The sequence below is a fragment of the Rhipicephalus microplus genome, chromosome 3, assembly GCF_043290135.1.
Source record: "Rhipicephalus microplus isolate Deutch F79 chromosome 3, USDA_Rmic, whole genome shotgun sequence".
NCBI classification, from domain to species: Eukaryota; Metazoa; Arthropoda; class Arachnida; order Ixodida; family Ixodidae; genus Rhipicephalus; species Rhipicephalus microplus.
Window position 1 is genome coordinate 125207473 of NC_134702.1, and position 23172 is coordinate 125230644.

General features: G+C 43.9%; 1 protein-coding gene across 1 annotated transcript; it reads right to left on the reverse strand.

The window, feature by feature from the left end:
• Positions 1 to 1119: 1119 nt before the first annotated feature.
• Positions 1120 to 21651, reverse strand: LOC142802948 (neprilysin-1-like). Its single transcript, XM_075888032.1, has 4 exons — positions 21603 to 21651; positions 20520 to 20804; positions 3804 to 4036; positions 1120 to 1458 (listed from the first exon to the last, which is right to left on the reverse strand). Exons 1-4 carry the CDS (start codon positions 21649 to 21651, stop codon positions 1120 to 1122), a joined length of 906 nt encoding a protein of 301 aa, XP_075744147.1.
• Positions 21652 to 23172: the final 1521 nt, after the last annotated feature.

A 23172-nucleotide genomic window follows, 5' to 3' on the forward strand; every position in this document is an offset into this window, starting at 1 on the left:
CACGTCTATACTGTCTAGTTTGTGTTCTTGCTGAGGCACATTGTCATATATATTGGGCATCGTAAACTATGCTATGCAACCATGAAACTTTACGCATTTCTTGCTCAAATGTCTGTATCATTGCGTTTTTCAGGTCCTAAATACAAAAATGAATGCCTAAGCGTGCTATAGCACATGCAAGGGCACCAGTAAATCCACCCATTTCTTAGCCGGAAGCCGGAAGTCATTTGGTCTCGGTCTGGCCGTTTCCAACGCTTCTAGAAGGCAGGAAAACGCAGCGAGTGCACTGACTAAATTTGCTAAATGACAATGCGGATTGGTTGAACACGTGCATCCAAGGAAGACCCAAGCGCTTCGACAGACGTTGCATGCTGTGTTCAGTTGTCGTAAATGTTGGACAAATTGCCTGTTGATAGGTCTCAGGAGGTTATAACGTAGCCACGTGAACAATAATAAACGCACGAATAATGATGATATTTTGGTGCGGAGCGCTTCAGAGGCCCGAGCTATTCAGGTTCATTCATTAGTAAATGCATCATAATAAAAGCCTGATAAATGACACTATAAAATGAACAGATAAGATATTATTGGTACGTTAACAAGAAGCAACATGACAAAATGCTGCATTTATTTTCAAACAAAAACAACAAATGTATTTACCGAATTTAAACTTTCAGTCATTTACCCCATTCAAAATCCGTTTGATGTCTTCACTATCGGGTTGTAAATATTCACATAGACATTTGTGTTCAATTGAATATTTCGTGATACAATTTTAAAACACAAACTTGCCGAAGTGTAATATTTTTTCTTTATGAGTACCTCTAAAAAGATTGGTCATATTTATTTCCTTATTCCTAAAACCTGAGCTCTTTCATACAATATCTTTCTGACCTCTTCGAAAGTCTGGACTAAGCTTTATTTACCCGAGATAGGGAAACACTTGTAGGTAAGCTGATGATACCGATACAAAGATGTGTACCACGTAATATATGGCAAGCATGATATTTCAAGTCGGAATAGCATGTTCAACTGTTGTTTTTATATCGTTTGTTTTATTGCGCAATTATAAACAAATTACTATGCGTATAATTGAAGTGTGTGAAGATGGACATCACTTTACGACCAGAAGTTGCACTTCTCGTTCGGGTTCATCGGTTGTACCGCAGCACAGCCAAACGCATTCGAGAATTCCGGCATGTTCATAATCGGCACGACACACCGGGAGCGAAACGGCGCGTACTGGTCAGCTACGTTGCTCACTTTGGAGCACCACTTGATGCAGTGGCCAATAAAGAACAGACGTTCTGCCGACATGTTGAGGCCACCCAATGTGAGCCTCCGCTCATGATAGGGCAGCGAAGAGAAGGCTCTGTAAACAATTTTCACGCCCACAAAGTCGTCTATGTTCTCAGAGTCGCTGAAGTCATCCAATTCCTGACGGGCCTTCTGCCGTACCTGCAAATTTTGAAATCGCAATAGTGTGAAGTCTCAGAGTATTACCACGCCAGTAATAATTACAAAAGGTACAGCGTGCAGCTTCAGTTTACTGCAAGCTGCTTCGCAAAACATGCCACGCTGAAAATAACAGGAATGAAGGTTCCATGGCAATTTCAATATCCACAAATATTAAGAAATATTGCTACTTTATTGAAAAACGAAAGTTATCTCTGCCAAATTGAGCGCATAGCTTACGTTAGTTGTTGGGTACTGATTGTGCAAAGTTTTATTTGTGAACAGAGTTGGGAACCGACAGTACCTGTCACCTTTTCAAGCATTTGATCTCTCATGAAAGTGAATTATGGATGGCCATGATAGTTCAGCAACTGTGACAATTCGTTGAGTTAATAAATAGGCATTACATTCTGCATGACGTTGAGGCATAAAAGAGCCCGGTACACACCAGATATGCGTACCGTGTAGTTGCCTTTTGAGCACAATATTCGGTTTTGCTCAGTGCTTTGCTCTCAGATGAAAGCATTGCAGGTTAAAAAGATCTCAGCTTTTTACGTCACATTATTTTCTTAAATTATGTGGCACGACTTAGCGCAACCATATATATCTTACAATCAGCTCCTTGTAAGTACTCCCAATGGCCAAGCTCCACATAGGCTTTGTACTGCTGAAAAATTGCGCTGCAGCATTGACATTTCTGTCTCACCCCCGCTCAGTATCTTACGCTTGAAGATCTTTGAAACGATGATCATCTGAGCCCTTTATATATGCAGTCAGTCGACAGCTTCGAGCACAGGCATTCGACATCACAACGTTAGCTTGGAACTAGTTACCAATGGCTAGAAATACGAACATGATGTGCGTTTGATGTAGAATCATAGAAAAAGCGCATTTTTAATGAATTAAGAATCAATCTTAGTATAAGTGCATTATCAAATAAGTTTTATTGGAGGCACAAAGAAAGGGGCCTATTGGCATAGATTCGTTGTAAAAACAATAACGATTACAAGAAAGAAGCTGGGCAGCGCAATCAAACATCTTATACGCTTGAGCCAACGAAAATTCAATGAAAAAAGCCTCCGCTTCTGCATATTAATGAGCCTCTGCACTGACAGCTCGAATCGAAAAGTGGTCACCATAAGTAAGCTGCACAACTGCACTTTTGGCAACAAAATTAAAAGTTAAATAAAAGATAGAGTGAATCAGTACGCTTAAAAGCCCGTTTAAAATTCAGGTTCTAAGCTGTTTTACAACACAATAAAAACTTTGTTTCTATAATGTCCCTCTCACAAGATAAAAACAGGAAAGTGTGTTGCTTTACACCATAGCCATTGGTTTCAGAGAATTGTGAACACAACTATCGTATCCTGACCTGTGTACACACCCACAACTGCGTGTTTTATGTTCGCAAAATGTCTGTGATCGCCTTTAAGCATTACTAGTGCTTTATTGTTATATACCATCAGTATCTTGTTGTTTAGTGCCCTACTGTAACTATGTATGGTGTTGTTATCAATAAAGTTTCATTACTATTCTCATGAATCTCTCAAAAACATCAGCGTTCGTTACGAAGGTATAAGCTCTTTTTGACCTTTTGAACATCTGCATTTACGACGTGGCTTTATTTCCCTAAATCTCTTGGCTGTCTAGGAGCTTTTCTTTTTCTCAGATACTCCATTTTGTATGCATTTTGTGTTTGAAAATGAAGTTTTGCTTTCTCTTCATATCCAAGGGTCCGGGCTCACGTACTTACAGCGGCTCCGTGAGACTGTCGTAAACAGAGCGCTCTCTGAGTGTATTCTCTTGTGAACGAAGCTGAGGCCCAATGACGTAATTCGGCCATTTCGTTGTATGCGATTCCTGTGACATCATAGGCGTGTATCATCTCGTTGCCGACTATCTGCAAGTGCGTGATTTGTTCGTTATTTTTAAAACTGTGCAATGGGAAAGAACTTAGAGAACCCTTATAAGTCTCTCAGTGACCAGGAAACGCTCCTAAGCACCACATGTAGGCGAAAAAATAATGCTGCAGCAAAACACATATGAAGTGACAAACACATAAGAAACACGTAAGAAAGTATTTATATGACATGAGGGAAACGCTTTCTTGCTAGTAACACATTCTCATTTTGTCGCTTTCCCTCTATTCATCCCCTCTCCACGCTTGTGTTTCAAGTTTATTTGCTGTCCCGGCCCATAGGTGACTAAGTTTTGGGATCGTGGCGTGCTAGATGAGGTAAGCTTGAGACCCGAGTCCTAAAAGCTGGTTACCCAGTTTATTGCCATGAGCCCTTCTTTACAGGTGCTTAGCTTAACATCGTTCGTTTAATTGAAATGACAACACTCACCGTTCCCAAGGAGCCATAATTGAGAGCCGGTGGACTCTCGTCGTAAAAGAGTGGACGCGATATAATGGCTGTCGGTATGACAAGGGCGTTCTGCGAAGGTTCGTAATATGCTTCAACTTGCGCCTCATCGTAACGCCACGTCCTCGAGTCGGCCCACAGATTACGGACGGAAAGTGATAGCGCCTTTATCCACGATGGGAAGAGGCGGTCGAGGCTTACGTCCAGGTACGAATCTGTTGTTTTCAAAACCAAATTTGGGTTCAAGTGACTTTATCGATTTAGCACGTATGTGCCTTGTGTACTATATCTATCTATCTATCAATATATATATATATATATATATATATATATATATATATATATATATATATATATATATATATATATATATATGTGTGTGTGTGTGTGTGTGTGTGTGTGTGTGTGTGTGTGTGTGTGTGTGTGTGTGTGTGTGTGTGTGTGTGTGTGTGTGTACAATATCTATCTATCTATCGATATATATATACTGTACCGAAGCATAGTGGCGCCAGCTCTGTGCCAGCGTGAAAGAAGACGTTGACGTCCGTGTGTGGCTCGTGCTTGCCGGGTTCCTGCCTGTATCAGCTTGTTGCGGCTAACGTTTCTGGAATAATAACCTGTGTTTTACGCAACCTTGCTCGTTACATTTGGTGGAAACGTGCTGGGTAACGTCCTGTAGCTCCACAGCCGTAAGCTACCATCTCAGTCCGCGATGACCGAGCGCGTCGATCCCCCACAAGGCTCTTCCACGCTGCCACCTGTCATGTGTTCTGGTGTACTTCGCCTGCGTGACCCACCAACATACGACGGCACTGAAGATCAAGATGTCGAGGACTGGCTGGCAAAGTACGAGCATGCCAGCGCGATTAACAAGTGGGATGACTCTGCGAAGCTCACTCACGTCATCTTCTACTTGACGGATTTGGCCAACCTATGGTTCACCAACCACCAAGCCGACATCCCCACCTGGTCGGTTTTCAAAGAGGCCGTCACCTCGTTTTTCGGTCGTCCAGCCATGCGTAAGCTTAGTGCTGAACTGGGACTGCGGGGACGATTTCTGCGAAATGGTGAGAGCTTCACAAGCTACATTGAGGATGTGATCAGCCTCTGTAGGCGAGTTGATGCCAGGATGACGGAGGCTGACAGAATAAAGAATATAATGAAAGGCATTGATGACGACGCTTTTCATATGCTTGTGGCCAAAGACCCACAGACCGTCACGGCCGTGATTCAGTTATGTCAAAGTTTCGATGAGCTGCGCAAGCAACGAGTTTCTACACGTCGCGCTAATACGCAAACAGCTGATATTTCGGCCTTGGAGTGCAAAAGCAGTGGCCCCGACTACAGCGTGTTAATGCCTCAAATTCAACAGTACATCCGGGAAGAAGTTGCTCGACAGCTCTCTCTTGTCGCCACCATCAACGAGACCCCCACAACACTGGACCACTCACTTAGCCGTGCTATTCAGACGCAAGTTACCGAGATTCTCCCTTCGCCCGCATCCCCAATATCAGTGGCTGCACCGCTGACTTATGCAGAAGCCGTCCGCCGACCTCCTGCCCAACCACCGCTCCCTTCATACAGTCCAGCCACCAGCTACTACAGGTCACCAGTTTCAGTTTATCCGGTAAATCGGCCCTTTCCGCCACCTCGAGCACCTGTAAACTCTTGGCGTACTCCGGATAACCGGCCCGTCTGCTACAACTGTGGTATCCCAGGACATGTCGCGCGCTACTATCGTCGCCGTGGATTCTATTTTAATGATGTGCAGCATTCAGGCAACATACCTCGGCAATCTGAATCGTATGTGACACCTGATTCACATGACCCCCGCTCACGTCGACCAGACTTCAGCCGACGTCGATCTCCTTCACCCCGTCTTCGGTCTCCTTCCCCCATGCTTCGCCGTTCCAACCACGCCCAGGAGGAAAACTAACAGTCGCAGTTCCTGAGGCAAGAGCTGCGCCACCGACGAAATTTCCAAGGCCTCATCTTTCACCCCCTAACGAGATTGCCGTGTTTGTGGACGGTTTCGCCACAACTGCTCTTGTCGACACAGGTGCCGCTATTTGTATAATCAGTGAAGTGTTATGCCGCAAACTGAACAAAGTGACGACTCCACTGGTTGAAAATTCTTTACGCACAGCGAGTTCGCAACACGTCTAACCTTCTGCCACATGCACTGCTCGTGTTGTGATTCACGGAGTGCTTTACATCGTTGAATTTGTCGTCCTTCCGCATGCGTCTCATGAAATCATCGTGGGATGGAACTTTCTTTCCGCTAATCATGCGGTTGTTGACTGCGCTCGTGCTCAACTCGTTTTGTATCCATTCAGCACGACATTCATAGATCTCCCTCGCTCACCCAAAAAGGTGATCGTCGCCGCTGACGTCGTCATTTCTGCTTTATCGGTCGCCGCGGTATCTTTTTTGTGCAACTCCGTTTCCGATTCAACTGCCCTATTTATGCCGTCACAAGAATGTGCTCGTCGCCGGAACCTTGTCGTCCCGTTTGCCATCATAACACTTGCCGATGGCTCCAGTGCCGTGTACGTGTGCAATCCGTTCCCTTGTCCTGCTACCTTATTGCATGGCGAATGCCTTGGGAGTCTTGGCACTTATGATGACATCTTTCCTTTCGATGCCCGTTCTGATACGACACCGATGTCCGTGGATGCTGTCACAGCTGGCACCGCGCCCTCACTACCTGACGAAGACGTTCTGTTGCGCAGCGTAGACACCGGCCTTACGCAAGACCAGCGCAATCAGCTCATTCAACTACTTGACCGTTTCCGCGCCTCCTTAGACCACGGACAACCTCCCTTGGGACGCACGTCAGTGGTCGCTCACCATATCGACACCGGTCATCATACTCCACTTCGTCAGCGCCCCTACCGCGTCTCGCAGGCTGAGCGTGACGTCATCACTCAACACGTCGACGAGATGCTGCAACGTGGTGTTATTCAGCACTCACACAGTCCTTGGGCTTCGCCAGTGGTCCTCGTGCGAAAAAAGGATGGCTCCATCAGGTTTTGCGTGGATTATCGTCGACTAAACAACATCACACGCAAGGATGTTTATCCCCTGCCACGCATTGATGACGCCTTGGATTGCCTTCAAGGTGCGAAGTTTTTCTCTTCACTGGATCTGCGCTCTGGATATTGACAAGTGCCAATGGCTGAACCAGACCGTCCAAAAACGGCGTTTGTGACCCCTGACGGCTTATATGAATTTAATGTAATGCCCTTCGGTCTTTGCAATGCGCCTGCGACTTTTGAAAGAATGATGGACAGTGTCCTCAGGGGAGTTAAATGGCACATCTGTCTTTGCTATTTAGACGACATAGTTGTATTCTCGGCGAATTTTGAAACTCATCTTTCCCGTCTGGAACAAGTTCTCCAGTGCCTTACGGCAGCCGGGTTGCAACTAAACTTCAAGAAATGTCGTTTTGGCGCCCGCAAACTCACAATTCTCGGCCACGTCGTTTCAAAAGAAGGAATATCGCCAGACCCTGCCAAACTGCGTGCCGTTGCCGAGTACCCCAAGCCTACTACCCTAAAGGAGCTTCGTAGTTTCGTAGGCTTGTGTTCCTATTTTCGGCGTTTCATTCGCAATTTTGCCTCTATAATTGCCCCTCTGACTCAGCTTCTCTCCCGTAGCGTGGACCTCTTTGGCTGGAATTCCCACTGCGATGAGGCATTCACGGCGCTACGCCGGCTACTCACCTCTCCGCCAGTTCTCCGCCACTTCGATCCCAATGCACCCACTGAAATTCACACGGATGCAAGCGGTGTGGGCCTCGGTGCCATTCTCGCTCAACGCAAGGATGGCTGCGACGAGTACGTTGTCGCCTATGCCAGCCGTACACTAACGAAGGAAGAGTCCAACTATTCCGTCACGGAAAAGGGGTGCTTGGCTATCATTTGGGCTATAGGAAAACTTCGCACCTACCTTTACGGACGCCAGTTTGATGTTGTCACAGATCACGATGCCTTATGCTGGTTAGCGTCCATGAAAGATCCTATTGGCCGCCTCGCTCGTTGGGCTTTACGCCTTCAGGAATACGATATCCGTGTTGTTTATCGCTAAGGACGCAGACATTCAGACGCTGATGCACTATCCCGTTCTCCACTGCCTCCTGACCTTGCCTGCTCATCAACTACCATTTGCGATTCGTCATCGTTGACGATCACTGACATGCCATCCGAACAGCGCAAGGATCCCTGGATCAATTCTTTGCTCGACGTCCTCTCTCACAGTTCGTCAGAAACGACTTCACGCTCCCTCTCTCGTCAAGCAAGACACTTTGCTGTCCGTGAAGGCTTGTTGTATCGCCGCAATTACGTGACGTATGGCCGTAGATGGCTCCTTGTCATCCCTCGTCATTTGCGTTCGGACATCTGCGCTGCCTTTCACGATGACCCCAGTGTAGCCACGCTGGAGTATTTAAGACTTACTCTCGCCTTCGTCTAAGATACTACTGGCGCGGCATGTTTCGGCACGTTCGCCAGTACGTTCGGTCATGCACCACGTGTCAACGACGCAAGACGCCTTCTCACAGCACTGCTGGCCCTTTGCAACCCTTAACCTGCCCAGCGAGACCATTCGACCATGTCGGAATTGATATTTATGCTCCTCTACCCAACTCTCTTCGAGGCAACCGGTGGATTATCGTCGCCGTGGATAATTTGACACGCTACGCTGAAACATCTGCGCTGCCTGCTACCACTGCGAAAGACGTTGCGTCCTTTCTTCTTCACCATCTCATTTTGCGACACGGCGCACCTCGTGAATTACTGAGTGACCGTGGACGCGTGTTTCTCTCGAACGCCGTCGACGAGCTACTCAAGGCATGTCGCACTGTCCATCGGAAATCCTCAGCATACCATCCTCAAACAAATGGCATGACGGAACGCTTTAACCGTACCCTTGGAGATATGCTTGCCATGTACGCCTCTGACGACCACACTAATTGGGACAAAGTGCTACCTTTTGTCACGTACGCGTACAACTCTGCGGCACAAACAACCACTGGCTTTTCTCCTTTCTTCCTCCTGTATGCACGTGAGCCATCATGCTCCATGGACACCATTCTCCCTTACAGGCCTGATGTTTCCGAAGCGACGCCTGTTTCCGAAGCAGCTGCTTATGCCGAAGAGTGTCGTCAACTCGCTCGCTCATTTACCGCGCAAGACCAATGGCGCCAGAAAACTGACCACGATTCCTCTGCGTCTACTGTACACTATAACCCAGGAATGCTGGTTTGGCTCTGGGTCCCGTCTACCCCTCCCGGTCTTTCCCCGAAGCTTTCGTCGAAATACCATGGCCCCTACCGTGTGGTGCGGCAAACATCTCCTGTCAACTATGAAGTTGAGCCCATTGATCCACCTTCGGACCAACGCTGCCGTGGGCGTGAAACAGTACACGTATCACGCCTAAAACCGTGCTATGACCCCCTTGTCGTGTCCTTTGCCTAGGTCGCCAGGTTGGCTCCTTTCTGCGCGGGGAGTAATTGTACCGAAGCAAAGTGGGGCCAGCTCTGTGCCAGCGTGAAAGCGTCCGTGTGTGGCTCGTGCTTGCCGGCTTCCTGCCTGTACCAGCTTGTTGCGGCTAACGTTTCTGGAATAATAACCTGTGTTTTTACGCAACCTTGCTCGTTGCAATATATATATATATATATATATATATATATATATATATATATATATATATATATATATATATATATATATATATATATATATATATATATATATATAATTATATATGGTGCGTGCTTAGTTAAAATTGAAATAAAAAATATTCCACACGAAAGTCACAAACAATTCAGGAAAGGAGAAAGGTACCCTTAAAATTAAAAAGATGGCTATGGTTTAGCTCGGCTAAGCCCGGCTATGCAATCAAAACCTTATTGCTCACAAATGTTAAGCAAAATTCTAAACTGAGTGTGCGTAAAGTCAGTCTCAAACGCATCGTAGCCGAGGCATGTTACCAACTGAATTACATGCTTAGAGCAACTTTCCGCAGTACGAGCACTCCCTAGCGGCATTTTGTCGATTTTAAAACGTGTGATCAAATCGTGGGTGTTGCATTGATAACCACCTCTAAAATTTGCCACTGTCATTTTTCTGGACCTTTATGCCGACGCTTTGCTCACCAAAGTTCCTTTCGATCACTCGGTTTATTTTTCTCTTTATTCAATAATAAATCAATCCATGCTTGGTTACTCAACGTGATACAAAAAGTGGTCACAAATGTATATTGGACCTACAGCCTTTTTTAGCTAGTCAGTGGACGAATCTCTAACATGTGCTTTTTCATGCGGGGCATTTTAGGCGCGAAGTTGCTTAAGCTTTGGGTCGTGCGTCGCCGACGTATTTAGTAGTAGTAGTAGTAGTAGTAGTAGTAGTAGTAGTAGTAGTAGTAGTAGTAGTAGTAGTAGTAGTAGTAGTAGTAGTAGTAGTAAGTAGTAGTAGGTAGTAGTAGTAGTTGTAGTAGTCGTAGTATAATAGTAGTAGTAGTAGTAGTAGTAGATAGTCACCCTTGGTTTAGTCCAGGGAAGGTTCCCTGAATGGCGGTACTTGTATATGATGAATATATGATGAAAAGATGTGAGATGGCGGTACTTGGAATGTTCAGTAGATGAACGGACGGATGAACAGATACACAGACCGACAGACAAAAAAAGCCTTTACGGACAAGGTGAATCGCTATACAAACAGATAGACGGACAGACGAACAGACATACTTGGATAGACGGATGGACAGGCACACAGATGAACGAACGCATAAATGCACGGGATGGTTGGACGCATGGACGATCCAATGGATGAAAGCAAAAACGAAAGTACGGGCGGAAGGACAGATGCACATACAGACGGATGGACAGAAGCATGGACGCACAGACGGACGCATGGACGGACGGTGGACGGACGAACGCGTGGATGCACAGACGGATTCGTGAACGGTCGCACGGACAGATGCATGGACGGAAAGACTGATGAACACTTCACCCCACTCATCATCATTCACTCCGCGAATATGATGTAATTCGTTTTAGTCATACCTAGTCCCAAAATTGGCGTCGGTGGTGTTGTATACACACCCACTACGCATGCTCGCGCCTGCGTCTCGTGCCAACGGTCTCCCTCCCCACCCCTCTCGCTTCGCAATGCAAACGCAGGCACCATATGCTAGACAAAACCGACTGCTCGCGCTGCACATCTGTTCACTGGCCACCCCATATATGTAGGCACCAGATCGCGTGCTTGAAAAATTCTGTCAAGGGCGTCTCTACTTGGTTTCGCTCGACTTGGCGCTTTGCTTGAGTCGAGTAGTAGCGATGGAAGCAACAGTTCCTTCAACCAGTAGTAGGGCACAACTCGACATTAGCGTCATACAACTCGTTGAGGGCAACATTTCTCCTTCATTCAATAAATAAGAATACTAAAGACAAAATAACACTAAAGCATTTTCAAACCATACCCAATTAGGCGACATTCAAACGATACCCCCCCCCTCTGCGACGCCTTTACTCGTGTTCCATCCCACATAATTACGCGAGTGGCTTTTTTGATTACATGTGAGAAGCAGAGGTGTAGTCAATATGTATATGAATCAATGCATATTTACTGACAGAATAGCTTCAAAGGTATATTATACCTAAGAAATGTAGATGACAATAAATAGAAAACTTTTAAAGTATTCTAAATAGAGAAGCAATAAAATCAACTAAGTGTATGCGCTTATACAGCAGATAGACGTACTAAATATGATTGTGCATAATTTGCGCTAACACTGTGCTGAAGAATGAAAGCTGTCGAGCTTACATGAGAGCTAAAAAAATTGTAGATGTCAGGTGAGTCGTCCCAAAGTGTAGATATGAGCTCAACTTTAGTTGTGAATATGAAGGATTTACAAGAAAAAAGCCTTTTACAAGTCAAATTAGGATTGCTTGCAATTTTAAATTTAACTGCCTTATCGTTCGCCACCACCGAGATAGCGTCAACATGCCGGTTCCAAGGAAATGGCTGGGAAACTCAAGCCTTCTACCGAAGAACGCCCCTTACCCAACCGGAAGCCAGCACCTCAACCGACCAGATGGCGCTAACCCTGGAACACTCGGTCCTCACTTCAACGTGGGAGACCGCATCGCCTGGAACATCAACCTGTTTGTCGCCTACAAAAGAGCTGCGATCTACCGCGGTGCTTCGTGGGCTCGACAGCTGTGCTACAGCACAGAGCAGTAACCCGGTTACCTTTGCCATGCAGGTTAGTAAACCGTACGCTCTGTTCTCAAAGAAATCAAGCAACTACTTTTTGCTACAGCTGCCAAGCCCACGGTGCTGCTTATTAGTTGTTGTTGAGTGTGCTGACGTCATTCGTTCCTTGCTCATGTTATCGGGCGATGTCGTGTCAAATATGGGTCCTAACACAACCGCTATACTCGACGAATTGCATAAAATATCAGCTGGTCAGTTCAAAGTAATTTCAGAAGTAAGCGACCTGAAAGACCAAGTTCTAACCACGAATCAAACTATCGCCCAGTTGAGTAAGCGGATAAATGATGTTGAAAAACATTGTCAGAGCCTTGATTTGCTTCGCGGAGAAATAGACAACATAAAGTCCAACACTGCCCAGACAGCTCGCCAAGTATTCGAACTCGAGACACGTCTTGGCGATGCCGAAAATTGATCCCGGCGAAACAACTTGGTATTTTATGGCCTGCCCGAGCCTAGTAATTCAGAAAGTTACACTCAAACCGAAGAATTGGTCATACAGCACTGTCGTGACCACCTTGGCCTTGCAATAAATCCAAAAGAAATTGAAAGAGTTCATCGCCTACGCCGTCACCCTATCAAGCGCGGTCGCCCCATCATCGTTAAGTTTAGCTTCTACAAAACGAAAGAAGCTGTTCTTTTTAATGCTCGAAAATTAAAAGGGACTAATTACAGTATCGCACAGGACTTCTCCCGCTCGGTCAGAAACGCTCGTAAGCATTTGGTTGCTATTGCCAAAACTAAATCTGATCGCTTTCAACTGTCTTACAAAACACTTTCTATTGGCTCAAAGAAATATATTTATGTCGAAGTCTTGCAATCTGTCAGAGAATTCAAAAAGTAATCAATGGGCTGTAAAAGAAAAAAAACCATCATAGCAAAGTTCCTCGGGCTAACCTTACATTGTCTGTAATATTTACTAATATTCGCAGCTTCTTGTCAAAACGTCAGCTTGTATCAAATGTTGTCTTATCATCTACCAGCAATGTGCTCATATTAACTGAAACGTGGCTACATAGCAACATCAGTGACGATGAAGTTCTAGCCGACCTGCCTAACTTCCATATTTATCGCAAAGATCGCACAGATGAACGTGGGGGTGGGGTCCTTGTGGCAGTGAATCAGCAGCTATCATCTTCAGTATTAGACATCGATTCGGACATTGAAATGTTATGGATCATCTGCCGCGCGGTACAGCGAACTGTACTTTTAGGCGTTTGCTATAGGCCGCCCCAAGGTAACCCCGATTTCCCGTGCAAACTGAACAGCATTCTTAACAATCTTACAAGAGTGCATGCAAACGCTGACATCGTTCTCTTCGGAGATTTCAATTATCCTCACATTGACTGGCATAACTACACAACTTTCAGCCCAGAAGCAACTAACTTTGCTGATGTGTGTCTGAACTTCAACCTCTCACAGTTGATAACTGAACCAACGCGTGTCGCACAGAGCTCGTCAAACACCCTAGATTTGATACTAACAAACAACCCTGACTCTATGACATCCATAACACACTTAAGGGAAATAAGCGACCACAAGGTTGTTCATGCAACCTTTAACTTTGCCCCGCTAGTATGTGAAACTTACAAAAAAACAATTCTACATTATGATAAGGCCGATTATGAAGCTATCAACAGCGAGCTAACCCGCTTTTTCCCGGTATTTGAGAAGCAATTTAGTAATCATCCAGTGCAAGAAAACTGGTTGCTTTTCAAGAGCAAAGTGCTAGAGCTAATTGAGAAGTATATACAGGCATGTAGTTTCCGTGCTAACAAAAACAAACCATGGTTCAAGAAATCACTGAAGCGACTAGAAAATAGAAAAAAAAGATATTTCCGAGCTGCTAAACAGAGCAACAACCCACTTCTGTGAGATAAGTACTACTCAGTGAAAACCGAATATCTCACGGCAATATAAAACACTAAGTACAAACTTTTTCAAGATGACCTTTCTCGTATGCTAACACAAAATCCTAAGCAATTTTGGCGGGTGATTAACCCAGAACAAAAACACACGATAACACTAGCTAATGAAAACAATGATGTTATAAGTAACGCAGAATGTGCGGACGTATTTAATACCGCCTTCGCCAGTGTATTTACTAATGACCATGCCATGCCTCCGATTGTACTAAGATCTCGGTGTATTACCAGCGAACTACCAATGCCTGACATTGTATTTTCCATTGATGGCATAATATCTTGCATAGAACGTCTCAAGTTAACATCATCAGCTGGTTTTGACAAAATTAATTTGAAGTTTTTACTTAATACTAGGAACATTTCGGTTGCTTTCTAGTGTCTTTTGTTTTCTCAATCCCTTTCAACAGGTCACTTGCCCGATGACTGGAAAGTGGGAAAGGTCGTTCCCATCCATAAATCTGGCAGTAAGCAGTCACCATTAAATTATCGTCCAATTTCGTTAACAAGTATACCATGCAAAATCATCGAACATATCATTTATTCACAAATTATGACCTTTCTAGACTTAAATAATTTTTTTAATCCTTCACAGCACGGTTTTCGCAAAGGTCTATCCTGTGAAACTCAGCTAGCTCACTTCCTTCATGATTTCCACTTAAACTTAGACTGTAACCAGCAAACTGATGCCATCTTGTTAGATTTCGCTAAAGCGTTCGATAAAGTGTCTCATAAGCTCCTTCTTTTTAAACTTTCCAGCTTAAACATTAACCCTAACGTTCTTAATTGGGTTGCTGCAATTCTGAGGAATCGCTCCCAACCAGTTTTTGTTAATGAGTGTGTTTCTAACCCTCTTCCAGTTACGTCCGGTGTTCCCCAAGGTTCGGTGGTAGACCCTCTACTGTTCCTAATATACATTAACGACTTGATTGATTGATTGATTGATTGATTGATTGATTTGTGGGGTTTAACGTCCCAAAACCACCATATGATTATGAGAGACGCCGTAGTGGAGGGCTCCGGAAATTTCGACCACCTGGGGTTCTTTAACGTGCACCCAAATCTGAGCACACGGGCCTACAACATTTCCGCCTCCATCGGAAATGCAGCCGCCGCAGCCGGGAATCGAACCCGCGACCTGCGGGTCAGCAGCCGAGTACCTTAGCCACTAGACCACCGCGGCGGGGCTACATTAACGACTTACCTTTGCACGTTTCATGTCACATTCGCATGTTCGCCGATGATTGCGTCATTTATCGTACTATTACTAATCCATCTGAGCAACAAGCACTTCAACATGATCTTAACTCTATTCAAGCATGGTGTGACCATTGGCTCATGACACATAACCCAACTAAATGAAAATCATTATATTTCTCACGTCGTCAAAACCCTTCAACTTTTCCTTACACACTCGGTAATGTTGACTTGGACAGAGTCGAATCTTAAAAGTATCTAGGTGTAACATTGTCATATGATCTAACGTGGGGTGCGCATTTCACTAACATAATAGCGGGTGCTAACAAATAACTTGGATTTCTGAAACGTCATTTATGCCACGCTCCAAAACACCTGAAACTTCTAGCCCACAAATCTATTATCAGGCCAAAGCTTGAGTATGCGGCTGCCATTTGGAGCCCGCCTCAGGCTTACTTACCAAATTCACTTGAGGCACTGTAGAACCGCGTAGTACGATTTATTCATCATATTCATATCATGTCAGTGTGTCATCATTGAAAGAAGAATCATCTCTATTAACTCTTGCGCTTCGTCGTCGCATTGCCACCCTAGCTCTGTTTCATAAGTTCTATTACAGCTCGCGTGATCGACCGGACTTTTATCACCACTCCAGCCCGCATATCTCATCGCACCGGTCATGCCCTACAAGTCACCCGTCCACGCAGCCACACCAAGACATTTTCTGCCTCCTTTTTTCCACGGGCATCATCTGAATGGAAAGAGCTTTCCCATAGCACTGCCGCCATTACCTGCCCGAGTTTATTTTTACAAAATGTAACACATTGACTGTCTCGCAATTAACATACATGGTTAGCATTTTTTTTCTCTTTTTTTTGTATAATTTCTCTACATCCACCCCTTATATAACACCCCCTAGTGGGGTCTTTGGGATAATAAAATAAAATGAAATGAAATGAAAGTGATTTTTTTGTTTCAAATTTCAGTACCAGTTGACCGAATTAACCATTCGCCATATACATTCTTACATATCAATATATTAAGGTTTCCATCGCCTGCATGCCTTGTGTTACGGGTCGGTGCAAAAAAACGTTCTCACAGAGAGTGGAAAGATGGTGTCAATGACAGAGTTTGTCAACATGCCAGATTTATAACTTTGTGGAGACATGAAAGGCATCACCTGAGTAGGTAGAAAAATCTGAGCTTGTGCAAGAAGAGGAGAAAGAGGTAGTGGTTTTCAAGGCACGTTTTTGTAATCGTATGGTCGATTTGGTTTAAAAAAGGGCCAAAGGGAGGGGCGAATAATAATAATAAATTATTCATGCCAACACATGTAAAAACAAGTGAAATGTTTCTTGTTAAGAGACACAATTTGGGCAACAAGAATCAACATGTAGAACTGATGACCCATTCTCGCCTAACTTTCTATCATTTTCTGATTGGAGTAAGCTTAGCTTAGGAAGCGTAGTTTTGTATCTGCTGCCCGACAGCTATATCTCCTCATAGCCTTATTCACGGAAAACTGGTACATGCATTTGCGTTTAGGCCTCTTCAAGCATAACTTAACTTCCTCAGGTGAGATTGGTTCGAATATAATCATAATTCTATTAATATACCCTTGTTACTTATACCAGGTCAGAGCTGCTAGCATTTAAGTGAAACAGAAGCAGATTTTAATGGTAATGAAACAGATTTTTTCAACATATTTAGGTGTAAAATTTTATCGCGCGTTTATTGCAATTGTACTCTAAGACGCCTATTACTTTGAGAGAGTGGTAGCCTCCACAATTTGCATCCTCTACTTACTTTCTTGCTCGAAACGTTCTCATTGCTTTGTTTCGCACAAATAACTCTACGTGGTCACAATGCGATATATCGTATCTATTTCACAAACCGCTAGCATTCGAAAGAGTTTATTTATATACTAAGTTGACTTTATACTGTTACCCGATTCCTTCATTCTTCAAGTAATCAACTAGAATCACTATTACAAGATGAAGTGCGCAGAGAGATAAATTCTCAACTACATAGTATCCCATTGTACGAGTCTAACGTTAACTAAAATTTCCATGGGCTCTTTCATAGCATCTCAAAGACTACTTTTGTAGGAATACTTTGCACTCAACACTCAACGATAGTAGCTATAGAAGTTTCTCTCTGACTAACAAATTTCCATTCTCGTAGCAGTGGTACGAAGGCGTGTTAGGACCATAACTAACACATCCGAATCTCACAGTAAAAAAATGTTTACTATGAAATATTCTCGTTGCAGATTCGCGCTAATGCACTCGTACTCTTGTGCGTACGACATATAAAACTAAGTTGTCTTATTTCGGAGGATATTGAATGTATCGAACGATTGCTATGTCTTTTTGCGGATCAAAAGTAAAATTGCGAATGTTCATATCTGTTGACCTTTTCAAAGACGACAGTCTTTCTTGTGGACCTTTGACGCAAAAATTTTGTCCCTCTGCCTGTCCATTTGTCTGTTTATCCTCACCTAACGATTCCCTAAACGGTCGACCTCATCCGCAGCGCCCACCAATATTGCTCAAGATTTAGCGTTCATACTTGTGCGATTGTGAATAAAAAAAGAATTGTTGCACATATCTTGGGACCATAACAACACGTCAATATTTTGTTTGTGTGCCTCTTTTTTACTAGACAAGGCATACATCAGTAATTCTAAGGACCGTAGCACTTTTCGCGCGGCGCTGACGATACAACGCTTGCACGAAAAGGCAAGTGTTTCCAACGCTTTGCTCAGACGGCACGGTGGTGGCACTTATCCATCGCCTTGCGTTCTACACCTTATCGCCCCCCAAATGGGCGTGCACGCTGCGCACTTTGTTTTCCAAGATGACTGCCAGATAGCGCTCGTGCCTCACGTGTGACGTGACTCAATGCGCTCGTTCGCCTCCGCTGCACGCTCGAGGCACTCTGACACAGCGCCTCCAGAATACGATTCACCAATTTTTTTTTGTGTGAACAACTTCAAATACACGTTTTGTTAACTCTCTCGAGACGCAAGACTATCATCTTTCGACGACATTTGCAGTGTAACATGCACATACGCGGCCGTTTTTTTGTTATGTCTCACACGCAAGTTGCTGTTAGTTTTGCCCAACAACTACTAGTATTTGCTTTTCTATCACTTCAATGTTGCAAGGTGGGTACTTCACTTAAGAGTAGTAACTGTATATTCGGGTGTCATTTTTATAACAATGGTTGCCTGATACAGCACACTATCTCAAGCCGTAAACAATGCAAAATTACGGCTAGAACTACATTCAATATCTGGAACTTTTTTGTTGCATGTCTCTGCCAAAAAAATGATGTCTCGGGGTGGCCACATTACTGTTTTTTATTCTTAGTTAAATATTTTGCATCAAAATGTTTATTGAGAAAATGAATTCCTCCCATGTCAAAAGAACAAAGTATACAAAGAAACAACCCCATGAGCTAGAACAGCACGATATTGTGTAATTGAATTAAAACATGAGTCCAAACTGTCTCCAATGCAGCGACGGATATCTGCAGTGAAAGGAAAACCTAAAACACCCTAAATCGACCTGGTGGGATTTGTAGTTGCCGTAGCACGTACATCAAGAAAATGGTACTATTCTCAACTGTGATACCCTTTTTGAAGACTATTTGAACCCACCTTCACACATAACTTTGAGTGAAGCAACCATGTTGGTTCTTGAATTGCTAAGGTAACTCAAGTTACAGTGCAAGAAATCTCGAGAAATTTAATTATAATCGCACCTATTCTTCAGAAGACTAACGTTAGATGGCCCACTCTAAGTCACGCAAACTGTATAAAAAACCAGCCCTTACTGTAAAGTTTTTCCAAGTAGTCATTTTCAAGACGCTGTCCTGGACTTCCCACGAAGTTCCTCATGTAGGCCAATTTTTTGACTACCACTGTTTTATCTTCTCCTGTGACCCAATTTGATAACTTGAATTGTTCATGTAAAGCATCTCGAATATTAGATAGCATTGTCTTTACCGCTTCCACCATAGACGACTTGACCACTGCATAGAATAAAAAAATGTTCGCACGAATACAAAGAATAAGCACAATTCCTGCACCATAGAATTGATGTTTCATGGAGCCACATTCCAAGATCAGGTAATATGCCGTGCTCTCTGACGTGGAATGAAAGGTGATGAGGCAGGCATGAATGCTTTTTCAGGTAGAGGAACGTGCACCATCCCAGCATGGGAGTACACCGAATCGGCCCCTAAGACCATCTTACAAATGAGGCGTGCTGAATGCTTTGGGGCGTTGACATGTTTGTTCAAACAGCTTTTGCACGAAGATTGGCGCGTTTATGTGCTGTACGTCAATACGAGATTTCTAAGAGACAGGCACAGAGGTGTCAGAGGAAACGTACTGTTGATAAAAACTTCCACAAACAAGTCTTCGACAGTGCGTTGCGACAGTAAACTATAACAAGCCTATCCCAACCTAGCGGGAGAGTTCGCTAACGTTAGCTGATATTTCTACACATTATGCAACTAAAGTCGAGGGTTGCAGACAAATGGTCAACCTTGGTTGGTTCTGGCGAAAAGGGAACAGATTAGGCAACACTATTCAAGGCTAGCTGGTAGTTCGTCAATTTCAGCAGGTGCTGGCGAAAAGCTAGGTGAGAAGAGCTAACACGAGGCGACGGTAGCCGACATTCGGAGCCTGCAGTGGTCGTAATGGGTGAAAAAACGTGGTAGATTTGTTTAATGTGCATTGTACAATACGTGTTATTTCGTTCTGATACTACGATTCTTGGCGCTGCCGTTAGACTGGTGTTTTTCCTAGACACAGGAAAGAGGATAGATAGATAGATAGATAGATAGATAGATAGATAGATAGATAGATAGATAGATAGATAGATAGATAGATAGATAGATAGATAGATAGATAGATCGATAGACAGATAGACAGATAGATAGATAGATAGATAGATAGATAGATAGATAGATAGATAGATAGATAGATAGATAGATAGATAGATAGATAGATAGATAGATAGATAGATAGATAGATAGATAGATAGATAGATAGATAGATAGATAGATAGATAGACACAATCATATTTACAACAATGTGTGAAAAATAGTGAAGTCAACGCCAGGATGATTTGAATGTTTGTCACAACGAAGGAGCTACCGGTCTGTTATTGGTAAATATTAGTGAATGTCGCAATTCGTCATCAGTCGTCGGATTAATTTTACTGTAGATTCAAGCGTTGTGACAATCACCTGAAAGCACGAATGATGAAATAAATAAATAAACACACCTCCCTGAAGGTAAGGGCTCATGAGTGCCAAGTGCATAGCCTTGTCCGCGTGCTCGTAGCAAGCGTCACTCGCGGGTCTCCGCTTAGCCAGCAAATCAGGCACTGTGTATCGCACCAGCTGCCTGTAAATGCTCCAGGCGACCAGGTAGCGAAGACCATTCTCACCCACAAGCTGGTCTTTTAGCGCATCCACAAGAATATTCAGCGCAGGTTCTTCGACGAGAATCTCATCGACTGCTGTATAGGTGCCATTGGTGTAGGTTGTGATGGCATTGACCCATCGATCTGTTAAATATTAAAACAACAGAACACAAAAATTTGGCTGAGAATCTGAGCAGTTGAAGTAAAAACTTTATTATTACTATTTCGCCCATTAATGCAAGCAGGCAATAGGGTGTCGACAGCGAAGTTTCTGCACTTGACCACTGATGGTGGTATTTCATGCGTTTGCTTAGATTCTGTGCATACCCCTCGTTAGCTACCATACGTGATCCCTAAATCGCACATATTTCCATCAGCCTAAATGGTTTTGTGCAGCAATATTTTTGAAAGAGGGCACTTTTTTGGCCTTAAGTGGGGTCGGGCTCGCACATGAAGAGGAGACTGCCCCGGAGTGTCATGCATCAGCTATGCTACTACCGTGAACACACCATCACCTTCAGTTCTTTAGTGATTATTCAAGCTTTTCGGTTTCAAGCCTTGTGTCGCTTTGGTGAATTCGAGGTGTATTTGCGAAATAAATTTGGCTGGTTCTTGCAACCAAGAGCAAGGTATACGTTGCCCTGCAAGTAGAGCATGTCTTGAAAGCATTCTGTTGAGTCATGATTGGTGTACATGTTGACCCATGAACTTACATTGGGCTATGAGACCTGATACTGTGAGTAGGTGAGACTCAGCGAGATCTTTTATATTTCGTTGCTACTCAGCGTAAACTCTATCGAGTTTACGCTGAGTAGCAACGTTCCTTTAAAGCGTACAGCATATTTCAACATTTTTGTCACTCACTACACAGCGTTCCACACTTTCAACTGAACACGTTATCCTGCACTTTTTTTCCACCCATACATAAAATTATGCATTTACTTCTGTGTAACAGATCGAGAAAGACAACCCGCTTGGTGGCAAGAGCCATCTCCCCCACTGAAAAGAAAGGCTTCTGAAATCAATGCAACCATTACTTTGAGAGCGGATGTGAAGCGAGAGCCACTTTCACTGTAGCCACATCCTCAAGTTGACATACATCTGCATCACAGCTCTTTTACAGATGCCTCGCAGATTCTGCTCTGAATCAAATGCACAGTATAATCAGAAACAAGACATGCAAATTTGGCATATCCCACATACATTGATAATCAACGTTATTTGAAGAATGCGGAACTTTTTTGTAGAGGTAAATTGTATGAAATGGCCCTCTATATATGTATAAATGTACACGCACAGACATATCTCGAAAAGTTGCAGATCTTCATATATCCAGTTGTTTGCACTTGCGAATTATGCTAACAGGAACACGAGTATTAGCAACACCAGAAGCGAAAAGCTGATATTAGGCGCTGGTGCTCACGAGGATGGTAGCCCTGGGCACTGCTAAATAAATAACCATCAGCGCATGACACCTAAATACAGTTCGTGTTGACACGACATGACGGCTGTATTATAAAAATTCATATGAAACGTTTATAAAATTAGATACCGAGAAAGGTAACCACAATTGACGTTGCAAAAACTATTAGGGTCGATTTGAAAAGTAGTTCCGAGACCTGGCGTTGCTTTGTGGTAGCATGCTTGATTGCAACGCAGAATGCTTGGATTCGATTCCTGCTGGGCCCCTGACATATATTATTTACATGCCTCGGGTTAGCTCTGCTGATTTCAGGTTTTTCTTATCGCTCATGCGTGAAAAATGTCTATAAAATATCATCATCAAACGCCAGAAGAAGAAAGAAGACTGCTGCCTGGAGCGAGCGCACTCTACATCACTTCTTCTGATAAACCGTATTCTTTCGAAGCAGTCCCTGGTCTCTATCGTCTTAATAATGGCGCCGTGAACCAGGATACTACCTCCTCGCCGACAAGAAAGGTCAACCTGCCACGGAGTAGCAGAGAAGAAAACGGCGGAGGAGCAGAGGATCGACCTGGATCGAGCGACGGTGGGCAGTACGAGAATCAGAACGACCGAGTGACAAGTAAGGAGTCATATTTAACCGCCTCAATATGAGCAAAGAAGTGATAACGAAGAAAAGGAAAGCGCTTTGCTCCCAGATCACGCGACTGATTAACGCAGCCGAGCAGCAAATTAATGATGGACCTAACCGGGAGCAGCTGCTTACATTGCAGGCGCAGATTAAAGCAATAAGCGACAGTCTCAAGAGCGCGAACGAGCAAATGGAAAAGTTTCTAACAGAAGACAATGCCGAAGCTGAATTCGAAAGCGTCATAGAGTACGACATGAAATTAACGACGATCTTATCTGCAATAGAATTCAGACTTCGACAGCCTGAACAATCGGATTCAAGCGATAGGACGAGGCAGGTGACGCCCTAAAGTACAGGACAAGAAGCAACAAAACTAGTTAAGCTACCAAAGCTTGAAATGATAACGTTTGGGGGAAAAACTTTAGAGTGGAACCACTTTTGGTCTCAGTACGAGTTGG